A 26,233-nucleotide genomic window follows, 5' to 3' on the forward strand; every position below is an offset into this window, starting at 1 on the left:
TACTTAAGCCAAGTCATGAATAGAGGAAGTTTATTGAGACGGGTAGGGCAGGGGAGCACAGTTTGATATTGTTTTCTAAAGATTACCTTTAGTTAAAGCTACAGAATCTTAAAAAAAGAAGAAATGTGAAACATTAAAGCCAGTCTTCTTAGGCTACTGAAATTATTAAATGACTTCATGTTCATTGAGGATTTTTTTTAAAAAATTATTGTATTTTCCAGTAACTCAGCTTGTTTGATATAACCCAAAGTAAACAATGTTTAAATTACTTATCCACAAAGAAACTTGCAGTTTAGCAAATTAGTATTTCTAAATACCTAAACATTAAATCATTTATGTTTTTAAAAGCTCTGAGACATTCCCTGCAGTATAACAGTGAAAGCTAATTGGGGCTTTTGCTACGAGAGGTTCCAGAAAAGCTGCTTTGGCTAGAAGGACGTGAAAGAGTTTCTGCATTGGGACTCAAAGTCAGAGATACAACTTTAAGTCGAGCAGCAGATGAAGCTGAACTCTTGGGGGACCTAGAAGACAAAAGGAAAGATGTCACACTATAAATATATCTTGAATATTGCAGAAAACAATACGATGTTGTAACATCCATATTAGCAGTGAAAAAAATCCTCTTTTTTATTTTATGTAAAGAGAAGTCCCTGCCTTGGTCCCTCCACTGAATCTTACTTTACTACTTAAGATAATCATGTAAGATATTAATGAACCTCCCTGAGCACTTGTCCCAGCAGCAGGGGAAGAAGACACGGCCTTCTCTGTGGTAAATTTGGCATGGCCTCCTCCCTAAAGTACTCTTGGTGCCGTTCCCTATCTTTGCTATACTTTTTGGCATGTCAGGTTCTTGCCTTTGCTACTGATTCCAGTTGCAGCCAGTGAGGCAGTGCTGCTCACTTTGCTTCCTAATGCTGTGCGCTGCTACTTACTACCAAGAGGGAAGGGCATGGCAGTAGGGAGTGCACAGCGGCAGGGCACTCCTGCCACTATACCCACGCCAAGCCCCCAGCTACCTTTCTCCCTTGGTAGCCAACAACCACGCAGGGCAGGTGGCCAACGCTGCTCCACCGGCCCCTACTATCTGATTCCATAGTGTCTTCAATGGATCCCTTCTCAGTACTTGCTGTGACTGTTGCGAGACCTTGCTCCAATCAGTCAAGATCCCCACCACTACCAAAAGGAGATGACCTCAGCACACGCTAAGAAACAGCTTATTGAAATGAGCTCAGTATGTTTAAATGCATGAAGCAACACTCCGAAAGCATTAGGCCAAGAAGTCCATTTTACACCACATTCAAAAGGATCATTGAGCTTATTTTTACTGCTATCAAATGCTTATCGCACATGGACCACCGCTTCCCATATGAACCGACCCAGACCCTGCAATCATAATTGAGGTTCTTCCTTCTTCATGTGCCCCCTCCATGAGAGGTCTGGAGGGTGGGAACATAAGAGCAGACCTTTTTGGCAGTGGCTCCGTTTGTGGCATGCTCTCCCCTCTTGTGGAGCCATCATTACATATATTTAGGTGCCAGGTAAAAACTTTATAACCAGGCCTTTGGCCTTTATCTGTGGCCTTTTAGAAGTGGGTGGGATGTTTTTAATGTCTGCTCCCCGCCCCTTGGTTTTAATGCATTTTGGGGTTGTTGGTTTGGTTTTAAGTCGCTTTGGGTTGCCTTGGGAAAAATTAAGTGACTAACAAATTTCAATGATAATGGGTCTTCTCTAGCACTGAATATTGCCCTGTTTTCCTTTGCTGTTTCCTTTGAAGTCCATCCACAGGGAAAAGTGTGCCAGATATTAGATGCTGTTGAAGGCCTAATTCAGGCATAGGCAAACTCGGCCCTTCAGATGTTTTGGGACTACAATTCCCACCATCCCTGACCACTGGTCCTGTTAGCTAGGGAACATGGGATTTGAAGTCCCAAAACATCTGGAGGGCCAAGTTTGCCTATGCCTGGGCTAATTATTTAATTAAATTTGTATACCGCCCTTCATCCAAAGATCTCAGGGGGGTTCACAGAATAATTAAAGCTCCTTTCCTTAGTACTCCCATGAGGGTGATTTAAGTGTCATCCTAGTGTGAATATGGTTGTATTTTGCTCTAGCTGAAAAAGTAAGCTCCATGAACACTGAACAACTGTTCTTTGGTCAAAAGTCAGGACCAAAATTAAGTGGGGCTCCTTTTCCAGTAGATCATCAAGTTCTACTTACTGTGTTTAGTGACAGCTTGTGTACAGAGTACCAGTAACAAATCAACTCTCCCCTTTTTCCCCCACTGAAATTGTGAGTCACTGGTGCGTTCTCTTCCCAGCTCCTGCCAAGTGGTCAGTCAGGAAAAATTAGTTACCTTGCATACAGACCATTTCCCCCATCCTCGTTGGATAAATGTTGTGGTCACTATACAGTAACAAAAATTAAAACATTTTTATAATAGCACTTACATATTTGAAGAGGATGAGCTGTGAGGAGATGACCGAAAGCTAAGCCGAGAAGAAATCTGAAGCTGGAGGGAAGCCTAAAAAAAAAGTATTGTGGTATTAACCATTACTGGATATAAACAACCATACCGAGTTCATATTAGGCTATTACTTTGAAATGGCCGTATTTTGTGGTTTGGCTTTAAGGTCTGCAAGTCTCTGAAGGTTTTTAGTGGTGTTTTTTGGAAGCAGATTTATCAACACGAGAGAGTACCTGTTCGAAGTATCTCTGAAGTATTGTGTTCAAATCTGGATCTGATTCTGCAACTTCGTGCAACATTGTATCAATTGATCTGCTGAACTCTTTCAATGAACGAAGTTCAATATCTTGTTCTTCTTGTGTTTCTGATTGAGTCCTCTTTAATGCTCGGATCTCTCTAGTTACTCGGTCCATCTTTTTAGACAGAAAAGTATTACAAGTATTGTTTAATCGATGCTGCTATGGTAACAATTAGATTTCATGTTAACAGATTTTATATAGTAAATATTTTAGCAGTAACGGACAATGTTTATCTTTTTTAATTGAAATTGAAACAATTCATTTAATAATGATAGTGCTATCTTCATTTAAACTAACCTGTTTTGTGGCTCTTTCTAGTTTTGGCTTCTGGTCATCTATGTCTTTATTTAACTGCAAAGCTTGTGCTTCTTTCTCTTGTATTTTTTCTCTGCAGAGAGCCTCCTCTTTCAAAAGAGTATCAAGATTACCCTGCATGGTCTGAAGAAATACAAGTTTGTACATAAACCTGTTTTGAAGCCATTTTAAAAATCCATAACAATAAATAAATGCTACACAATAAAATAAAATATACATTGGCACATTCTTTCTTGAGTTGTAACTCAGATCTGTAAAATGTCTTACAGTATGTTGTAACTCAGATCTGTAAAATGAGAACAACAGTATGTTATCAGAGTTAGAAGAAAGCTCAAGGAACTAGTGATTTACTTGTTACTTCCTTTATATTCCACCCTTGCAAATTTCTGGGTCATATACCAGGTAAGACATACTCCATAATAAAAAAGTACAAAGGGTAACACAATTAGTAGGGGCTGTGTAGTTTGGAACAATATGCCTTCCTCTGACTTCTACTCTCAAATGGCGTTGCTACTTCTAATGTTTTTAGAGGAGCCTCTATCTGTGTAAGGGATGCGGGTGGCGCTGTGGGTTAAACCACAGAGCCTAGGATTTGCCGATCAGAAGGTCGGCTGTTCGAATCCCCGCAATGGGGTGAGCTCCTGTTGCTCAGTCCCTGCTCCTGCCAACCTAGCAGTTTGAAAGCATGTCAAAGTGCAAGTAGATAAATAGGTACCACTCCAGCGGGAAGGTAAACGGCGTTTCCGTGTGCTGCTCTGGTTCACCAGAAGTGGCTTAGTCATGCTGGCCACATGACCCGGAAGCTGTATGCCGGCTCCCTCGGCCAATAAAGCGAGATGAGCGCCGCAACCCCAGAGTCAGCCACGACTGGACCTAATGGTCAGGGGTCCTATCTGTGTAATCAAATGCATAGATGCGGTTTTATCACCAATAGCATCACCAACACTGACTTGTAGAGGGCCTGGTCCCTGTGTTTTGTGACACCCAACGCGTGGGCTGGAGGAAGTGGGTGCCGTCCTGATTTTCTCCTGCCATAATATATAAAGCAATTTAAAATCTACACAACTTCAGAAGAACTGGTAAGAAAGACAGTGACAGTTGCAAAATCATTGAAAGCAAAAATACAGTGTATGAGGGGGTGAGGGATGGAATGAATAAATACCCTTCCTGGGATATTTGCACAGAATTTGCTTCATTCTATTCTTCCCTTTACACCTCTTCCTGTCCAATTACAAAGCAAAGGTGGCACTTCACAGTGTGAGGAAGTGGATAGATATAAGAACAAAGTTGCTAGAAAATTTTAAATTTGGATAAGGATTATAGAGTGACTTAAACCTTAGCTTAAGACAGAAGTTTCTTTACCTGTATATCTTCCTGGATTTCCTTGATCTGTCTTCTCTTGTATCTGTATTTCTCATCCGCAGCTCTTTTCTCGTTTTCCAGTTTCAGCTTCTCTTGGTGCTCCTCACCTATTAAAAATACAATTATTTATTGAATTTATTGGTTGCCTTACCTCTAGGCAACATACAGGAAAAAATACTTTTAAAACATCCAGTCTAGTCCAATACAGCTATTAAATACAGGGAACCAACTACAGTAAACTAAGCAAGAGTTTTTAAAAGTGGCAAAAGTCCACACTGCTACAGGCACAATCAACCGTACACATGATCAGAAACAGAAGTAGATGTTAAAGTTGTGCACTAATTTAAAAATGTTTAAATTATTAAAAGGTCTAGAACACTCATTTAATGCTGGACTGTGGACAGAATATGTGTTCCAGCAAAGGAGGCTGCATGAATCGCTTCCAGCATAACAAAACTGATGCATTTCAAAACATTTAGTCTACAATGAGACGTCAAAAGTGGTCAGATCTACACAAATTCACTTTTACAGTACCTTATACTAATCTGAATGACAATATTATGCAGTGTGCTTGACTGAAAAGCAGAGAAAAGTATCTGAACTCCTGGGTCCCTGGGAGTCTGCATGTTCAGTCTTGCTAAATCATAGCTTGGCTTACCGTGTTGTGTGAAACAGCTCTATGGTCAACTCAAATACCATTTTAATGCCTTATCTAATAAATGCTAAAGAAGTTCCTCTCTTAAAGCTGCCTAACATGGCAGTTTTTCAAAAATCCTCACAACTTATTAATGAAGATGGCATAATAATAAAGTAATAGAGCCAGCAGAGGGAGCAAAAGTTAACTGCAAATGCTTTCTCTGTCATCAAAACACTATTTTAATATTCAGGTACAAATAAAAGGGGGAGATTTTAAAGTTCCAATTTAGATTGTTTTCCAAACTAGTTTGTATTGTGGTATTATAGTCTGCTACACTTTCAGTGTAAGTAGCATAGCCTACTTCTGTTGTAATTAAACCTGCCTTTTATACTTAGGAAACGATTGCTTCTGAGAAAAAGGTACATCTGAAATCACTGGAAGGAACTATGTTGTTTAATGCAACTGCATTTCAAGTCCCAATGATCCAACATCTTTTTAGGTGGCTCAAGCATTTCCAGCCCCAGGTGATCCAGCGAGGCTCATGGTTGTGCAAAGATTTTAACTCTGATCATCTTCATCCATAACTTCACTGCATCACATGGAAAAGATTGCATGTTCTGAGCCGAGAAGGACTAAAAAAGTAAATTACATTGCAGTGTTTGTGGCAGAGCAGTTAGTAAGCAGAGTCCTTTCCTGATCTCCATTTGCTCTTGGACTTTAGCCTTTTACCCTACTTACTTACTTTTCTCTGTGACTGCCTTGAATGTGTCTCGATAGTTGCTGTTGCAGTTATTAAGCACATGCATAGTATTCTCAAGGGCAATACATTCTTTCTCAGCTAGCTGGATCTTTGCATCCAAATCGTCTCCTTCACGCTGGAGATCTTCCTTTTCCTGGGCAGCCTTGAAAGAAGAAAAATCAGTATTAACAGATTTCAGAATCTTAAGATTAATACCTAGTCCCCGTCTGCCTTACACTCTAGTATTACACTTGGGTATTTATTAAAGAATCCATACCCTCCATCATTTCTCCAATGAAAAGAGGGACATCCTATTCAACAACAACAATTTTATTATTTATACCCCACCCATCTGACTGGATTGCCCCAGCCACTCTGCGTGACTTCCAACATATATAAAAACATAATAAAACATTAAACGTTTTTTTTAAAAAACCTATACAGGGCTGCCTTCAGATGTCTTCTTAAGGTTGTATAGTTATCTCCTTGGCTCGGGGGTCGCATAACTCCATACCCTACAACATTTCTCTGATGAAAATAGGGACGTCGTAAGAAAAATTGGTACATTCTGGGATCAAATCAGAAACTGGGACAGCTTCTGTAAATCCAGGACTGTCCCTGGAAAATAGGGACACTTGGAGGGTTTGTGAATCCTCTATCAGAAAGGGATAAGTAGTTAAGCACAAGTGCATATTGTCTAATAACACCTCATAACACTGCTTGTTTTCAATCCTGGGTGAAAATCTGGACATATGCAAAGATTTCTAGGCTTGTGTGAATCAACATCAAATGTGCTGCATATTTGATACATGGCAATTCAACAGCAGGAAGGTTCTGTGAATCACCTGCGAAAATGTTTAACAGGGTCACCCAGCAACCCTGAGGTTTTCCACTAAAACTACAGTCATACATCAGGTTAAAGTCGCTTCAGGTTGAGTGTTTTCAGGTTGCGCTCCGCGGCGAGCAGGAAGTAACGGAACACGTTACTTCCAGGTTTCACCGCTCGCGCATGCGCACATGCTGAAAATGACGTCATGAGCAGAAGCAGCAAATCACGACACGCGCAGACGCGGGTTGCGTTCTGCTCTGGATGCGAACAGGGCTCCGGAATGGATCCCGTTCGCATCCATAGGTACCACTGTACTGCCTGTCCCCCCAAAAGACTCATGAAACGGTAGGGTGGGCATAGGTCACAAAACCTAAGGAGTGGAATAGGCTGCAGTTACTCAACCTTTAATAGATACTTTTATTTTTCAAACCTATTCCAAGCCTAAATAATAAGATGAGCAGCATGGGAACAAAGTGCAGCATACTTTTGTAAAAACAACTTTGCAGAAGGGCAGGCAAAAGTGGAGCTAAAACCCTATGAATAGTACCCAGCATGTTTTGAATGAGGTATGCAGGAAAAGTGTGTGAGGAAGCTATGAAAAAGCAGGGGGAGAGAATGTGCAACCAGTTCAAAAGAATGCCTAAAACAGCTGGATAAATCAGAGTTCAGTTAAATAGGGGGCTGCTAACAAGCCCTAAGTAGGTGAGAGCCAGTGTGGTGAAGTGGTTAAGAGCAGTAGACTCGTAATCTGGTGAACCGGGTTCGCGTCTCCACTCCTCCACATGCAGCTGCTGGGTGACCCTGGGCCAGTCACACTTCTCTGAAGCCTCTCAGCCCCACTCACCTCACAGAGTGTTTGTTGTGGGGGAGGAAGGGAAAGGAGAATGTTAGACGCTTTGAGACTCCTTTGGGTAATGATAAAGCGGGATATCAAATCCAAACTCTTCTAGGTATATGGTCAGCAGTGGCCAATGAAGAAATTTTTTCTGACCCCAGTCTACCAACTTTGGATCAGGACCCAATGAAAAGGTTGATCCAAGGGGAGGGGAGGAGTGATGATGGAGATTTTGTTATGGTTCATAACTTTTGAAAATGAATAAACACATTTAGTCCCCCCCACAAGCCTTTTCTGAGACACCACGCACATGGTCACATGAAACCTCTCTCAAGGTTTTGACCACAGACTCCTCTGATGAAAGCAACACCCTTACTGTTCAATGGCACTGAAATTGTAACGTGCCCTGCCCACCAGTGGAAAGATTAGACTGAATGGCAACACACACTTCCGCTTCCTAGGCCAATGTCAAAAGTGCCACATTTTCCTTCTTCAATAACAAGTGTAGTCAGAAATACTACAAAAAGTTGTTTGGCCCACCTCCCTGTCTATTCCTTCTGATTTTGAAGATGGTTGTGGATATTTTCTCTCATTTACACTTGGGATGATTGCACAATCCCTCAAATTCATGAGATTGCTTGAGTGATCTCTAAATTGAAGTGGCAGATCAGGAAGTTAGGAACCAACCCATAGTCCAATCTCACACTGGATAGATGCAGGATACCCAGTAATGAAAACAGCAGAGATTGGAGATGAAGTATGGATAATTCAACAAGCTCATGGGCAGCATCCAAGCTGGAAGTTTACCTTGATGACGTAGTAAGTGTGAGTTTTCTCCTCTTCTCCTTCTGGGGGCATCATGACAACGGTAATGATTTCATATCTGCTCTTCAATTTCTCAATTTTACCCAGGCGCTCATGAAACTCAGAACTGATTTGAGAAGAATAGGAGAAACTGACTAACAGGTTTGAAAGAAAATCGTTTAACTCATGGTCATAAATATGTGAGATGACGTTTCCTAAGAAACCAGTTACACCTGTTGGCCTTTTTGGGGAACAGGGAATTGACTTGAAAGTAATTATTTTATTATGTTTTGCTTTTATTACTTGCTTTATACAAAGGAAAGCTTAAAGCAACTTTACAGCAAAATAAAATACAAGCAAGTAAAATCAATTAAAAACAATTTTAAAAAAACATACAATACAAATCTAAAATGTTCAACCAACAGTAAGAAAAACAAGTCCTACTATAACCCATTGAAAGCAGCACAGTAGAGGCTAACTTAAGCACCTAAAGCCTAGGTAAATAAAAAAATTTTAGCCTGACTATGATGGTGCCAGGTGCATTTCCCTGAGGAGAGCATTCCACAAAGATCCTCCTTTCCAATCAGCAGAGGAAAAAGGCTATTAAACCTACAGGCCCATCCATGTCCATAGAACCTATGGACAGTGCTGAAGGTTAGAGGGGAAAGCCTTTGTGCACCACTGAGATTGGGTTTCCCGACAGTCCCTCCTACCCAGACTATGAAGCTTCCACGGACATATGTGATCCTTTCTTTGAAATGTCTATTTGATTTTCCTGTGACTGCCAAGTAAGAGCAGGGCTACAAACTACACACAAATGTATGCAACAAAATCCTGTCAGCTCATCTAGCGAGGAGAAGCCACTTTGAGAGGAGATGTTTTGGGGCAGAGAACTGTCCTATTTCAAAGCTACTTTTCTTTAGTTCAATTTAACAATTGCAGATTGAGATGAAGTCTGTGCTGCCTTGGTAAAAGACTTTCCAAATGCTACCCATCTAGATGCATCCTTGGGGGACCTCTTCCCTTTAGTGAGACTGTGTGTGAACCCTATAGCAAAGTGGATGATGTCGCTATTAAAAACAGACAGCACAGTACTTAGGCTAGTGGTATACCCATCTATTCTAGTTGCTGCTGGTACCCAGTCCTCCCGACTCAAAGTTGTCTCAAATCCCCACACACAGGAGGAGACAAATTCAACATTACATTGCAAATTCCTGCATCGTGGGGAGCCGCCATCCAAGGAACCTTACCCAAATATTGAAAGGTTTGGCATTTCAGTCTTACAGCTGCAGAAGCTGCCCCCTGCTGATTGTATCTTAATATTGCCACTGCTCAGAGAGAATAAGCAACAGCAGGAAACAACCCCAAATCAAATTATATGCAAGTGCCAATTAGTCATGTAATTATCACAGGAAAAACACACAGAGCCTGCCTGCTTGGCGAGGGGTTAAGCTCCAGTCACACTAAATCACTCTAATTTCCTATTGCGTGGGCTGTGGATGGAAGGAGGAGAATGGAAAAAAGGGCTGCCAAATCAGCTGGTTGAGTGTTCATTTCCCACTTGGCTTTAACCACCCGCTGCACAAAGATTCTTACTTCCCGATTTCTTAAAGCTGTAGAAAACAGGCCCTTGCAGCTTGTATCTTAGTTTCTGTAGCTGACTGTAGCTAGCCTTTATTGGGCCCTTTGCTGATTTACATTTTTATAGAAAGATGGGGTACAAATGCGATAAACAAGGAAGCAAGCAGGCATAAAAGCAGGCTCCTAGTAACAGAACCCTGCCTGATAATAAGTATTGAGTGTGTTTGCTTCTGTCTAGAGTTATTGTGCAAGGAAATTTAGAAGCAGCAAAGTAATAGCAATTCCTGACAACCAATCACACAGGTACATCAGTAATTAGCTAACTACCAAGGCTGAGAAAGGCAGCAAGTATAAAGTTGGTCTTCCAAAGTGATTCCTTCAATATCATGTGTTTCCTTGAAAAGAGAAATCCATTCCCACCTCCACGCAGCACACAGGGCAAATACCTCAAAGTCTGACGCTCCTGCTCTATTATCCTTATTTGTGTCTCAATCATTGCCTTATGAACTTTGATATCCGCAGTTCTTTCTTCCATTGCTGTTTGAAGTTGCTGCTTCCGTTTTTCCAGGGAAAGAACTTGCTCTGCCTTGTTGTACAGGGTATCTCTTACACGTTTCAGCTCTAGTTTCAGGAGGTTATCTTCAATCAACATATCCTTCAGTTGGCAAAAGAAAAAGCATATTCAGCACTAAATCCAAAGCCTCCTAAGATGCAACTTTTTTTTTAATAGTTTGGTTTCCAAACTTGTGACACGTCAATTTAGGTATGCCCAAGGGCCATGGACAGTCTGTCAGTGCAAAGAACCCAAGAATCTGTGCGGGTCAGCATTATAATAATTATTTTTATTTATACCTGCTTATCTGCTCTGGCTTTTTTTAATAGCTTCTCTGATTTTTCAGTGAAAAGATTTAGCTCATCTACTCTGGTTGTCAAGCCAGCCATTTCTTCTCCAGTCTTAGTCATAGCCAACTTGATAAAATGGATGTCATTCTGAAAGAAAGAAAAAAAGAGTTACTTTTAGTTTGGTCATAAATACTGTTTTGTTATCAGTAGATCCTTGCCACATCCCAGATCCTTACCTGAGCAAAATGTATTTAGGTCTCAGGCACCTGAGGTTACATTTAAACCCCTTCCTTCTTCCAAGAAGCCCAGAAACATGGGTGACATCTATTGATGTCCATCTGCTTGCATTACAGAAACCTACTACCACAACAAGATGTCTAGTTTCTCTTTTCCCCACTCCAGCATTCCCCAAGTACCCCCAAAATCTGCTTCAAATGGTCCCTGATCCTCTAGAAAAGAGGAAAGAGAAGTGTGCAAGGATGCCTGCTCATACTATATTAGATCTCCCCCTATAGAACTGGCATTCCCAACCACACCTCTGTCCTGATATTGGCTGAGGACAAATGTGCTTAGTTCCAAACAATGAGTTACATTAGACCACTATGTGGGCTATAAATTAATCATCGCTGTAGGTGCAATCCCATGAGATGAAAAGCCATACTACCTGGAGTTTCTTCTGCTGTGCTTGTAGAGTATTGTATGCTTGTTTCTTTTCTTCTGCTATCTTCGAAAGTTCAGCAACTTTTGCTTCTAAAACTTGCTTCTCATCTGTGTTAAGCTCCCCATGCAAGCGTGACAGCCTTCTCTCAACTTGCTGTATGTAAAAATCCTGTTAAAAATATTTTAGGCAAGAAATAAAATGAACAGAGAGGCTGAAAAGCAAACAATTAGAGTCATTTCTATACATGCTAAAACATTAACACAAAAAAATTAGCTGTAGGACAGGCACCTAATTAAGTAATTGTTCCTGTACAATTGTTTCAGGCCTATAGGCCTTCTCATTTGTAGACTGTCTTAAAATGGATGGTGTGCAATGCTGGCTCCCAAGTAATCTTCTAAAAATATAACAAAGAGTCCCCAACCCAGAGAGAGTCTGCTTTAGGGAGGCTTACAGCTGAGTAGCAATCTTACCACTACCAGTAGATGCTGATAAAAAGGGGTAAATTTTCAAAGTGGTGCATAGGAGTTATGCATACAAATCCCATTAACAAATAACAGGATTTGGGCATGTTCATCTCTTGTATCGCTTCAAAAATTTACCCTGAAGCAGCCATGGTTCAGAGGAGCCATAGCAAAAAGCTGATTTGGAAATCATACCATCCCATTCCAAACATATTTACTTGGAAGTAAATGGAATTAGTCTCCAAGTAAATGGATTTTTTCCCCCTTTTTAGAAATAGCTTCCTCTAATATCAATGACACTTACTATCAGATAAATTTATTTTATAACTGAAGGGTAAAACAATAACTTTATTAACTCTGAACTCAAATAAATATTCTCTTACTTAATACTGCATTTTGCAAACACTTCTGATTTAGATTTTGTCAGAACTACACAATGAAAATATACACGCAATTATATGTATGTCAGTGAAAGGCCTAAAATGATTTCTTGACCATTTTTGGCTTCTGCCATCATCAACAGCACAGCTGGATTTCAAATCACAAAGTCTAGGAGACTGTGCTAAGAAAGGAGAAATTTGTCAGGAAGGGGACACCTGTCAAAAGTGAATGTTTAAGAATTAGGAGTGCTCAGCCCATGGTCTTCTCCCAGTTCTTAAATGTCTACCTCTGCTTTCTTGTTCTTTTTAAAAACCCTCTCTTGCAGCAGATGTCCCTTTGCTCGCACGCGCGCACACACACACACAAACTTGTTATTCCTTGCCTGCTTATACATGAGTTCTTGTTGTTTGAGTGTCTCAGCATCCACCCGGCATAAGCGACTGTGTAGGTTTTTCAGCTGTCCTTTGCGTCCATCTATTTCAGCTGAGCAACACTTCTCCTTGTCTTTAAGTTTCTGCAGCTCCTTAATTCTTTTGAACTGTTTGTCTCGCAGATGTTGTTCCAGTGCCTCTCTCTCCTAATGGTGTTAAAAACGTTCAAAATGTGAATGCTGTGCTATCTGTTGCTTTATCAATCTTTCCAACTCCAAGGTTGCTTCCAGGTGACCAATTTGTTTGTAGAATGTTTGCATGGAGGTTATATGACACTCGCTATTTATTAAGCATTCATTCCAAATCCTACCAGCGAAACAGTGATAACCAGAAAGCACCCTAAGACTGTAAATGACTACACAAGGATGCACTTTTAAGTTTAACCAGAATTAAGATTAGTTACCTTGGATGGGTCTGTCCCTAGCACCCAGGTCACCCCTTACCTGACACCTCCATCCTGCCTCTCCCTCTTCTTTCTAGAGACAGACCATTCCCACTCTCACTCCCACGATAACTTGCTGCAAAGTGTCACCTGAAAGACAACCACTCAGGCAATTCTATCTCTCTCATCTACCTAAAGGGCAGACCACTATGTCCGTAAGAAAATAAGTTTTAACTTATTCATCCACTGATCTACAAAACACCGTTAGCAATTACCATAACAGAACTGAAATATACTCAGAGTCGCAAAGTGATTTCATGCTCTTTATTCAGCTCATAGTGGTGAGGAGGAATGAATGAAAGTCCCCTCAAAGTATCTGCTTTATATACATTATTTACACAATGGGCTGCACATGATTGGCTAATTCCGGAATTCTACTTTAAGCCAATCAGGTTGTGGATTCACTTCTATCTGGAGCATGATTGGGTAGTTCCTGCCAACCAATCATACTGCTGCATTGTTCTAGGACCAATCAGACTGCTGCATTCTGAATCCTATTGTTCTAGGACCAATCAGACTGCTGCCTTTTGGATCCTATTGTTCTAGGACCCATCAGACTGCTGCAGTTTGGATCCTATTCAACTCAGTACATAACAAGAACACAAAAATATAATTCACTTCGACTGAAATGAGATCTCATTCTTTCTAAATGATTAAGATCTTAATTCAGATATTTTATTAACACATAGAGATCCTAAAACATACAGAGTGTTAAATAGGATTCAGTCCCAGCAACACTGCTTTCCTACAAGGGAGACCGGGGGCAGCCACTGAGGAACAGGAGCTCAAATGGAAAGAATGCAATTTTAAGTGCATTATTCCCTGCCCATATCTTTTCACCATGAATTAATAGATGTGGCAAATAGACATGCATGGCTAATTTTGATGGAAAGCGTACTTATGACTAACACATTACAGACATTGTTCATCCTAGTTAAACTATCACCTCTCAGCTGTGGAACTGCTATGCTCTCGGGTTATCCACTTCCTGTGTAAGGAAAGAAGCACTGCACATGGTTTAGCTGCCCTACTAAGAATATTATGGATAATCTCTTGCAGTCTGCAGTCAGGTTGTTTCATTTCAGTGCTTTCAGGTTCTCTGCCTTATTGTTATTTTAATTCAACTACTATTAATCCACATTTAGAAAATTCTATACTTAAGTTCAAAGAAGAATTTAAAGTGCTTCTTGTTGAATTATGAAGTCACTTGAGGTCTAGTGTTATAGTATCATATGCCAAAAAATTAGCATTTAGAATAGAGCACAGTCCAGTGTCACAAACCGGTCCATGTTGTCTCACCAATACTACAAAGATCAGTACCATTATGCAAAAATAGCCATTTTGGAAGTCTGTCTGCTAAGCTTAAGGAGTGGAGACAACTGAGCTGTGTTCCCATCTTAAGTAATTTCAATAAAATATTTTGTCAGTGCTAGCAAGGGCACTAATCTACCTCTTGTGTCTATACAGATTGTTGTTGATACTCAAGTTCCTTATGAAGATTCCGGGACAGCTCAGTCAGTAGCACATGAGGCTCTTAATCTCAGGGTCGTTGAGTTTGAGCCCCACATTGGACTAAAGATTCCTGCATTCCAGGGGGTTGGATTGGATGACCCTTGTGGTCCCTTCCAACTCTATAAGTGTATGATTTTATAACAGGCATTGATTGTGAGCCTCTTAGACCAGAAATAATGTCATCCAGAATGTTAAAGCTTTGCACAACTGAATAGTGATTAAAATACTGTTCATTTTTACCTTTTATGCTTCGTATGAACAGTTCCTGTAAGGATCATTATTATAGGTTTTCCTTAAATTACTTATAAAAAAAAATCCCATGCGGAAATAATGACCAGACTTTCCTTACATCCTCTGTGATTCATTGGGTGATTCAAGGATTTTTGCTTTTGTGGTGCTTGTTATAACATTTGAGTTCCTTCACCTTAGAACTGTTCATTCTCTTTCCTCTGTGAATCTCATTCCCAATTCAGTCAAAACACATTTGTCTGGCATACACCTGATCTTACAGGTTTTCATCTTAAAATTTCTTATAAGTTTATCTCGGTTCTTAATGGAAGTTCAAAGTATTGCGGAAATGATTAATCTGATAAAGCTCACAAGGACAACAAATATTTCTGTAAAGTAACATATAAAAACTGAAACCAAATTGTCAGAGGTATCCATGTCCAATGGCACTTTGACAAACTGCTGGTAACAGTGAAAGAAAGTATACTTTTTATTTATATTTCCTTTTACCTTGACACTTTTCTCTTTCTCTTTCAGGAGCTCTTCCATTCTGGCTGCTTTTTCTTCTAAAGTCAGTGCTTGGTTTGTCACATATTTCAGTTTACTCGCAAGACTGTCATTCTGGTCCTTTATCACGTTTAGCCTTAGCACAGATTTATGGGGTGAGAGGGAACGTTACATATAATTTTCAAAAGAGAAAACTGGAGTTAATATCCCTATCCCTCAAATTAATATAAAATACATGTAACTCTAAGAAATGTAATTTGCTATTTAGGACCTCTAACAACTTACTTAGTAAGGAGCCCAAATTTCAGCCATTGTTCAGATATAGTTTAAAGAAAAAATAAATCAGATAGTTGCATTACACTTAATAGCTTATCACATATTAAGATATGAATCAGGAAACACCTTTAAAGCTTTATCAAAAATGGAATTGGGAATTTCCTGGGCAACTCTCACACTTTTCCAGAATGTAGAAGAGAATGGATGGAATACTGTACCATTCTGAGAGAATCTACAGATTGGTATGGAAAAGAGAAGACAAGATAATAAATTCTAGCTGGGGAGGTAGGGGAGACAATGTTTAGCATCCAGGTAATACAGCACCTTGCCCTAAACTATGCTCCAAGTCCCAAAGTTTCCCTAAGTCTTTAAAAAAAAACCTAGCTAACAAAAAATGGTTCAGTAAATGTTAATAGCCATATTTGTGAATCTGCCCATGCCATCACTTTTCATCATTGTCTAAAGTATCTATTCTTCTAGTACTTGTTACAAAAATATTTTTAAAATAACTATAGCAGTCATCTCACCATTTATAATGCCTACCTTAAAGTTTTCTCCTGGATTTCCTTTTTAAGGTTAGCTACATTGATCCTCATCGCTTCTAACTCAGAAGCAGTTCCATCCACAGTAGCTTTCAAGGTATCCAGCTAATGGTTAGGTTTCATGAATATTGAAAACATAAGTGTTTATTCAGAGTACTGTGGTCATTTTGAAATCATAGCTGTCAGGCAGCCCACCAACTTCCCACATTTGTGCTGTAACACAGATTTTGTATTTCTAACACAGATTTTATTTTTTTATTACTAACATCTAACTATTACAAGGGATGTGGGTGGCGCTGTGGGTTAAACCACAGAGCCTAGGACTTGCTGATCAGAAGGTCAGCGGTTCAAATCCCCGCGACGGGGTGAGCTCCCGTTGCTCGGTCCCTGCTCCTGCCAAACTAGCAGTTCGAAAGCACGTCAAAGTGCAAGTAGATAAATAGGTACCGCTCCTGCGGGAAGGTAAACGGCGTTTCTGTGTGCTGCTCTGGTTCACCAGAAGCGGTTTAGTCATGCGGGCCACATGACCCGGAAACTGTACGCCGGCTCCCTCAGCCAATAAAGCGAGATGAGTGCCGCAACCCCAGAGTCGGTCATGACTGGACCTAATGGTCAGGGGTCCCCTTTACCTAACTATTACAAATATTACTCTGATAAAGAAAACCTGCATTTCTGTCATGCAAACATTCCCAATTTTAGGTGCGCACCCCTTGTTTTCATACCTTTTTACTTTAAATTTTATGTATATTTCTCTGTGAACTTCCTATCAAAAACCTTATTGAAATGAAAGAGTGTACAGTATTGGTTTTTTCTCAGTTTATGCTACTTGATTGTGAAGTGCAGTTTGGCTGGAATAAACACAGAATTCACTTCACTAGGCCACAAATGTTGAACTTAGGATCTGGGTGACTCAAGTTCAAATAGGTGCTAAGCCACAAACTCACGTGGTTGCCAAGCCATAGTTTCCCATATTGAAAATGGAAAATATTGATGACGTTCAGCACAAGACTGAAGTACTGGCGGGAAAGATAAACCTTTTACAGAATTGGGACTTCTAGAAGTTAATAACAGCCATAGTAAAAATGATAAATTCTAAAATTTGGGGCTAGATTTTATAGCCATGTGGGATTTTAGTTACGTGCATAAAATTAAATTGAAAGGTGAAACGAGAGAATAAACCTACTACTTCAGTTGACAAAAGATGTAAAGTTGACAAAGCATCATGGGCATTTTTACAGCGTTCCCAATTCAAATGCCAATGCTCAAAGTCTGAACCCCTGGACAAATGCCACATATGTATAAATATCCCTTACATGCACTGACCATAACAACTTTTGATTATAACTTCTTCTGATGAATCTGTTAGTAAACATCAGACATAATGGGACTATCAGTTCTAGAAAGGTGTCTTCATTTTGCTGCGCTTTAACTTTCTCAAGTTTACAGCATATTTCTGCTATGACAGCATGGGCAGACATTTTGTTCCAAAGTGACGTTCCAAACTGAAAAAGATTAAAGTCTCCATACTATATATGATGTTAAAATTACCTCATCCTGGAACTGATTTCGATTGGCCTCCTCTTTTTGGTAATCTAGCCTCAGTTTGGTAGCTAGCCGATCAGCCACGGCGATTCTCTTCTCGTACTCCATGTTATTACCGCTCTCATTTGCCAAAAACTGTACCTTGTCTTTAAGCAAACTTTCCTTTGCACGGATTGCCCGCCTTGCCTGTGCTAAAAGCTAGGCACAGAAAAATATACAAATCAGTTGTAACCATGCTGCTGGATCAACAAACCAAGAACCGCAAAAAATGTTAGTTAAATTTGCTGTTCAGGGGACTGTTTGTTTTGTTTTCTTGCTTTAACAGTTAATGGTGGGAAAACCCAATTATATACTGTATTGGTGCAAATATAGTCCACATTTCCCCCCAAATCTGGCTTGTATAAAACCTGAGTACAGTCTTTAGTTGTGCACTTATAGGTAGAGAAGGTGTGATTTAGGATGAGGCCTCAGGAACCACAGAGAGATTTAGAAATTTTAGTAAAAAGATCACCTGCCCTTCTCAATAGGTGGCACTGGTTGCCCAGTATTATTCTGTGTGAAACGAGTCTAGAGGTTGCATGTGGTTTTAAAATTGTGCCAGAGATTTATGACATTTTTTTTCTTCCAAAGAGAACTCATTTTACGAGTGTGGTTTATATTTTGGGGTGGCTTATATTCAGACCAATATGATAAAACCCATATGACATTCAGCTCTTTAGGAAATGGAAGCCCAGATGAAATTACATATCTTAAAAGGTCAAAAAGCCAGAAAATAGTTTACCAAGGCACACTTATCTATTTCTTGATCTCTTTTCTGCATTTGTTCTATGGTGCTCTCCCACTGCCTGATAAGTTCTTGCCTTTCATGATGAACCCTGCGGAAATCTTCAGCTGTTTTATCCAGCTCTATCTGTAAAGAGAAGTGAAAACTAATAACAATGTATACCAGGTATAAGAAGCACTTGAAGTATTACTGCAAAACCCATTCTCCAGTGGACAAACCTGAGCAGCCAAGGTTTCCGTAAGCTCATTGTCAAGAATTCTGCGTCTGTTATTACATTGTACAGTCAGCATTTCGATCTGTAGAGTTAACATCTGAAAAGATAATGAAACATACTTTAAAAAATACTGAACTCTAATTATAAAATAGTTAGAAGTTAATAAAGCATTACCACTGCCATGTTTTCAGAAAACCTCAGGTCATAAAATCCTAAGGCTAGGAAGGGCTCAAAGATTATCTGGACCATCAATGTGGCTGTTTTGCTCATGCAACAGAATTCCACTTTGCACAACCAAACCTCTTCTCCTCCATTCTGCACCCCATCCCTCATAATCCACTCCAGATTTTCATATTTGATATTGTCTTATTTTGTTGTAAAATGCCGTTAATAAAGAAATAATAGTTGCAAACATCCATGTTTTGCATCTCATGTCTTAGTATGGCGCTACACCTCTTTCCCATCCAACCAGATGCTGCGAGTAATATGGACTTGCGGGGATGGGGGGGTGTTACACGTGAACTTTAAATAAAATATAGACATACTTGCAATTTGCCATCATCTTGCTGTGCATACTTCTGGATTGCAACTGCATCATTGTCTTTGCGTGCAGACTCTTCTAACCAAGCCTCCAAAGCTTGTTGGTCCCAGTTCATTTGGCATCTTAAGGCTTCCAGCTTCTGAGTCACTTTGAAAATATTGTTCTAATATAGTAGGAAGGAAAAAGGGAAAAAAAGGAGACGTAATAAAAAAAACATACAATATCATATTTTTATTAGCCCAACAAACAACTATGCTATGGCTAACTTGAGGCTGCTTACCTGTGGGAAATATTGAGTTTAAATACTGTCAGAATCTGTTTGTGTATCTCTTGGTTCTCTGCCTTTCCCCACTCCAGTAATCTGAAATCCTAGTCTGAAGACACTGAGATACAGTAGATGGAAGTGATGGGCCCAAGTAAATAAAAACAGGTTGTATTTGTAACAGAGGGCTATGACTAACTCATTGTGTTGAAAGGACTTTAATTCACATGACTGCTCCCAAGAAAGGTAAGGGGACAGACTAGCTGCTTCCAAATCTTTCCTATATATGTGTATTTGTGCCAGACATGACAGGACAGTCACATGTGTTTTAAGCATGTGTCTACCCTGTTCATATAAAAAACAGAACTGGATCTACTACTTTACAGCAAAAGAGGTGAGTGGAGAAGGGGACAAAAAGCAATCCCCTTTTCCAACCTTACTTCTATATCGCTTTAAACATTTTTTCTCTCTACCCAACTAGTTTCCGGCATTGGAGCTGGCTAGGGGAAATTGCATAAAAGCAGAGACACACCTAGCACAACTGACATGTCACTCTAGTTTGACCCTATTGGAGGAGATAAAAATGATCATTATCATTGCTAGGATCCAAAGACTTCTTTTGACACTACTTACCTCTTCTGCAAGTTCAGTGGAATTGTACACAGTGGATTCTCATGCCATATGAGAAAACATCAGTACAGCATACCAATAATATGCATAAAACCATGTGTTACTACAAATCCATGCCAAACACCAACTGTTATTGAGGGAGCAATCCTATGCACAAGAAACTCACATAAAGCAAGCCTGGGAAAATAATGCAGCATAAAGTTACACCAGATCTAAACCTCATCTGGCAGCAGGGCTGTTGCTGCTTTGCCTAAGTGTGGCAGAGGGAAAACAAGCCTTTAAAATAGTGTTCTATGCTGGGTTGCCAAGGCACGTGACCAAGATGAATGGGTTTAGGATGCAGATGAAGTCCTCCCTCTCTGGTCCCACTTCTGCCACGCCTCTAAACTGCCCCTTCTGAGGAATTTACACTGGCCTCCGGTTACCCAGCTTTGGCTCAGTTGGGATCAACAAGTTATGTAGCTAAGCCTCTGAATTCATTGCTGTGCTGCTGGGAAGGACAAGCCCCTCTTGGAATGTTAATATTGTGAACTCCCCCTCCATTGAAGGCTTCAGGTGTAAATATGTGTGAATAAACCATATTTCGAAGACACACAAACTCTGCTGTGCCTCATTTTTCCAAGGAATCAAAAACCCTGGTTAAGTGCGAAGAACCCAGAATCTCTTGCTACTGCTCGGCAAAGATTAGGGTGGCCTGTAACAATATTTACTTACTTCATTTATGAGTTACACCTCATAAAACATCCCAAGGCGATTCAACAATAGCCCAATATGAGTGCCTCAATAAGAGACTGCTTCTTATTAAGTACAGTTTTGCCCCAAGTAAACAGTTCCTGGAAAATCGAGTGGTAAGCAGGGACAGGCTGTAGATAAGCAATAAAGAACATGTTTTGCATGCCCAAGGTCCCAGATTCAATCCCAAACATTTCCTGCCACTCACTGTAAACAGAGCTGAGCTAGATGAACTAAATGTCTGACAGCTTTCTCGTCAACCATGTTAAAGTGACCAAGTAAAGTAAACCAAGATAGTAGTTCAGATAACCATCTCCACATTGTACCCTAATCTTGCATTAAAAACCTTAAATACTTGGATCATTAAAATACTTTAGGAGGGAATGCTGCAATAAAACAGTATGAATATCAAAACTGTTGCTGTGTGAAGTCCTTTGTTTGATGCAGCTGAGAAGCTCAGTGCAAGAATAGCAGCAGAGAAAGCTTCCAACTTTAGGAATATATTTTTCAGATATGTGATGAAATACTTGAAACATACTTCTTGACTATTTTTCTTCTCTCGTAATGAAACCATTTCATTCTCCAGTCTTTGAATCTCGCTTTTCAGTCGCCCCACTTCTCTCTCTGCGAGGGATTTAAAATGCTGCTCGGTTTCAATTTCATTCTGCCTGGCTCTGAAAAGAGACTAAAGAGAAAGGCAATTAATTATTTTTCAGGGTTAACAAGCAGTGATGATTTAAAGGCACCTTTTGTGTTTGTTTCCTTTTTGGAAGAAATTGAAGTTAAAAATGGATGGAAATTTATAAAACATACAACTAAGGAGTTCCACTTAAGTAAATATCCAAGAACCTTTCTGATAGGCACTGAGACTTAGAAAGGTATGAGTTTTGTATAACAAAAGATCCAGCATTTTCTCTTGAAGCAGTTTCCTACGGTTAGCTATCCAAGTGATGCAAACATTTCAAATGAGATTTTGAATCCATTATTTTATTTTTCTGTAGTCCAGAGCAGAACAAATGTAGTGTTAATTATATTCACATGGGTTTCTCTACCAATTTGGAGTCTATTTCATTCAAAAAAACGTAACTGCAGCAAACATCTTAATATCAAGAGCTGCTATATGAATTAACTGACAGAAATTATTAACTGTCATGATTAATAATCATTTATTTTTCCAGATAAAATGTTCTCTCTCTTACAAAGAAGTTCTGTAATCTTATCTAGAACCAGCATATTAAATATAGCCAGTTATAAGATCTCTCGTTTTTGCTAGAATCCCTTTTGACTTATAAAAATCCATTAAATCTTTAAGTGCCCACACTATCAATGATATCATTTTGCTTATGACATTTCTTTTGTAAATATTATGAACCCGCCATGCATTGCCTACTGACAAAAGAGGAATACAACTCATTTAAAAATTATGTTTGGAAATGATCAATGCAAAACACAAGCAACAATGATAAACAATGAACATAAGTAACAATGATCAACACCCCTTTTCTGTTTCATGTACCCTGATCTTATGCATGTTTACGCAGAAGTGAACCCTACAGAGTTAAATGTGTCTTATTTGCAAATAATTGCACACAGGATTACAGCTCTAAATAACAATCCTTAGCATATTTCCTTAGAAGTAAATTCCATTAAGTTTATTTATGCTTAGTAAGTGTGCATAGGATGGCAGGCCTGAAAGGCTGTAATACAGCAACATTTCTGGTTAGTGTCTGGATGGGAGATCACATGGAATATTATGTTTACTACCTTGAAGGGAAGAAAGATGAGTATATTTAGATAAAATTGAAATCCAGTGCCAATTTAGTTGGGAATATGCCTCACTGAACACAGTGGGATTTACTTCAAAATAAACATGCACAGGACTACATTACACATGTATTTCACCAAAGAAGCACTCTTAAGCATCTACCTGTGTCAAATTAAACTCCTGCCTGACGTTCTTCAAATGTGATGTCATTGCAGCAATACGGTCTTCAAAGTCAGTCAACTGATTTTGTAAGTTTGCCTTTTCTTTTTGCAATTTTTGCAGCTGTAAACAAAATTCAATATATTTTAGTGTTACAAAATATTAGAAGTATTAGAAGATCAGAAGATGGTCAGGTCTTTTAGATACTATTGCATTTAGGGGTGGGGAAGAAAAACCACAAAGTCTTCATACATGAACATATTTGGTGACTTGTTCAGAAATAAATTGGTGTATTCACATTTCACCACTAGCAGCCCAGCATGTTTCACAGTACTCCCCTTACCAGCTGTTTCTATCACCACATCTTCAATTCATCAGATATGTTTGTTTGTGTACACACCAAGGTATGTTGACAGGTTGGGGATGTCTTTACCCCATGCAAAAGTGTTTACACTTTGGTTAGAAACGAAGTAGCAATTAAGAAAGGCTTAAGGATCCAATCAGTGTGAAGCTGTTTTAAGAAACAATACATCAAACAGTAGCATTTTGCACCAAATTTCAGGATACATATGTGTTAAACGCCCAGCACTGGAAGCAAACAGTAAATGGGAATGTCAGTACAGCCATCCATAAAATATATCCACTTTTAAAGGCAAGTTAACCCTACTTCCTTCCCTGTTTGCCATACTTTGCCACAATTTAACCAATACACGCATCCTAACCCTGTGTAAAAATTTATCCAACCCAGATTTAGGCTGGGTTGGATATAAAATTTGTGAGTGCAGGAGACTGGACAAACTCCAACCATAATGCATATATAATGGAATTTACTGCCACATGGCATTTAGCCTAAATGGCCTTTTAAAATGATTACATAAATGCACTCTCTTAACACCTATTAGCTATTATAGCTAACTTGAAACCTTCATGTCCAAAGTCAATTCATCTCTGAATACCATATGCTGGGCACAAACAATAAAGGCCGCCTTTACACCCAGCTCATGTTCCTACCTCATCTGGTTAGCCAGTGTAAGGAAACAGAACGCTGAACTAAAATAAGCAGACAGACCTTTACTCTGATCCAGCAGTGCTCTCTTAAGCCAACTTTTCTGACCAATTACGGACAGCTCCGGAAATATAAAGAGCAGAACACAGCCCTACGAGGCACCATACTGCATCAGCACAATGTTTCCCAAACCCCAGGTGGTTGAGGCATGCTTATTTTCTCCTCTGAATTCAAGGAACTCTTTGCTCTTGCCCTTGAAGAAAATTCCTATTTTGAACCGCCTCTGCTCTGCACTAGTCACTCTGCAATGGAAGGCAGCAAGCCCAAAGTAGATGTACTCATGCAGAGATGGAGCAGCAGCCTCGCAGGTCTATTAACAGCTCTTAGCCATGACAGCTAAATGCTCTGAGGCAGTATATGCCTCTGAAAACCAGTTGCTGCCCTATGCAAAGATGAGACACACATCTTTCACATACACAGAGCATCCTTGGAAGTAGAGTTTGACTGAAAGAATTTTTGCACCAGAGCATAATGCAATGAGAAAACAGGTGGACACTTTTGTGTGTGGGGTTTTTTTTGGGGGGGGGATTCTTCGGTTTCAATTCTTCTATCAGCAATGGTTGTGGCACACTAAGCACATAGTTGAGGAAATTCCTGCACTTGGGGGGGCTGGTCGGCCAAAATCACCCAACCCACAACTCACTTTCCAGGAGATCCCACTCCTCCCCGCTCCAATAACATTTGGAGTGGGGAGCCTTTACAGCCCCACTCATTTTTAATCGGCATCATAGACATGTAGACTTGGAAGGGACCCGAGGGTCATCTAGTCCAACCCCCCACAATGCAGGAATCTCAACCGAAGCACCCAGGGGACAGACAGCCATCCAACCTCTGCTTAAAAACCTCCAAGGAAGGGGAGTCTGCAGACTCCCGAGGGAGGCCGTTCAACCCTCGAGCAGCTCTCACTGCCGGGAAGTCCTTCCTGCCATTTAGTTGGCACCTCCTTCCTCCTGGTAACTTGAATCCACTGGTTCGAGTCCTACCCTCCAGAGCAGGAGAAAACAAGCTGGCTCCCTCTTCCATGGGACACCCCTGGAGATATGTGAAAGGTGGATATACAGTGGTACCTCGGGTTAAGTACTTAATTCGTTCCGGAGGTCCGTTCTTAACCTGAAATTGTTCTTAACCTGAAGCACCACTTTAGCTAATGGGGCCTCCAGCTGCTGCCGAGCCGCTGGAACACAATTTCTGTTCTCATCCTGAAGCAAAGTTCTTAACCCGAGGAAGAAATTTAAAGACTATTTACAGAAATATTGTAAAATTAACGAATGTTAGAATGAGGTTGGATGAAAAGTTATGTGGTTTTTAGCTATAATGCTATAAGGAGTATGAAAAAATTGGACTATTAATAGACAAAAATCTAATGTTACATTATTTTAAGATTAAAGATTAGGATAAGTAAAGAGGGGAAGGATTTGCTGAACTAACAAATTAAACTGGAATACAAAAAGGGAGGTTTGAGGAGGTCCGGGAATCAAGCAAATGAAAGAATGTGATGGAAAAATGGAATTGTTTTTTACTTGTATTTTTTCTTTTTTCATTTTGTAAAACCCTAATAAATATCTTTTTAAAAAAATATTTCTGGGTTAGCAGAGTCTGTAACCTGAAGCATCTGTAACCTGAAGCGTATGTAACCCAAGGTACCACTGTATTTCCTCTTTCCCAGGCTAAACATATGCCAATCCTTCAACCGTTCCTCATCAGGCTAGGCTTCCAGACCCTTCATCCTCTTGGTCTCTTGCCTGTGTTCCAGCTTGTCCATGTCCTTATTCAGTGATGGCGCCCCAAAACGGGACAAAGTGCTCCAGGTGCGCCCTGACCAAGGCAGACTCCGAGATGGAGCCAAGGGGCTTGGAAAAGGAGGTCCCACCCCACCTGCCCTTGCCTCTCAAAAAAAAATTATTGGTTTTCACATTATAAACAAACAAACACGTAAGACAAACAAACATAAATCATAGTCTTATTAAAAATTCCACTTATTAACATTGTTAAGTGACTTCCTCGCTTCCCCTTGGTTGAATTTCATTGCATGTCCTTTTAACGGTTTTCCAAATCACAGTTCTTATAAAATTTAACTTAAACATTAACATCCTTAGATCTTCACATTATGAAATTAAACATATTAACGCCCTGGCCTCTCCTCTTACCCCACCCCACCCAGGCCCGCCAACTCGCCTCGTCCTCCAGAGCCTTGTTTTCCGCGTTGGCCACGGGGATGGCGAAGCCGTCGTCCCAGTCGAGCTCGGCCAGTATCGAAGCGGTGGAGTCGGCTCCGCCATGGCCGCGGTCGCCCAAGGCGTTCATGGCGCCCCTTCCTCAGCTCGGGGCTCCCGCCGCCGCCGCCGCCGATGCCGGCCCTGAGCAAAGCCAGACGCGCGCCGTTGGTTGC

General features: G+C 40.2%; 1 protein-coding gene across 1 annotated transcript; it reads right to left on the minus strand.

Moving 5' to 3' along the window:
- Positions 1-13: 13 nt before the first annotated feature.
- Positions 14-26,233, minus strand: CCDC39 (coiled-coil domain containing 39). The gene is made up of 20 exons (XM_053390606.1): positions 26,020-26,233; positions 22,782-22,901; positions 21,393-21,539; positions 19,235-19,393; positions 18,694-18,786; positions 18,473-18,601; positions 17,698-17,889; positions 16,151-16,254; positions 15,335-15,467; positions 12,594-12,788; positions 11,373-11,537; positions 10,718-10,855; positions 10,312-10,520; positions 8,288-8,411; positions 5,820-5,979; positions 4,441-4,547; positions 3,061-3,201; positions 2,698-2,877; positions 2,448-2,521; positions 14-521 (listed from the first exon to the last, which is right to left on the minus strand). The coding sequence occupies exons 1-20, from the start codon at positions 26,146-26,148 to the stop codon at positions 383-385; spliced, it is 2,838 nt and encodes a 945-aa protein (XP_053246581.1). The 5' UTR covers positions 26,149-26,233; the 3' UTR covers positions 14-382.

Source organism: Podarcis raffonei, chromosome 5 (assembly GCF_027172205.1).
Source record: "Podarcis raffonei isolate rPodRaf1 chromosome 5, rPodRaf1.pri, whole genome shotgun sequence".
NCBI classification, from domain to species: Eukaryota; Metazoa; Chordata; class Lepidosauria; order Squamata; family Lacertidae; genus Podarcis; species Podarcis raffonei.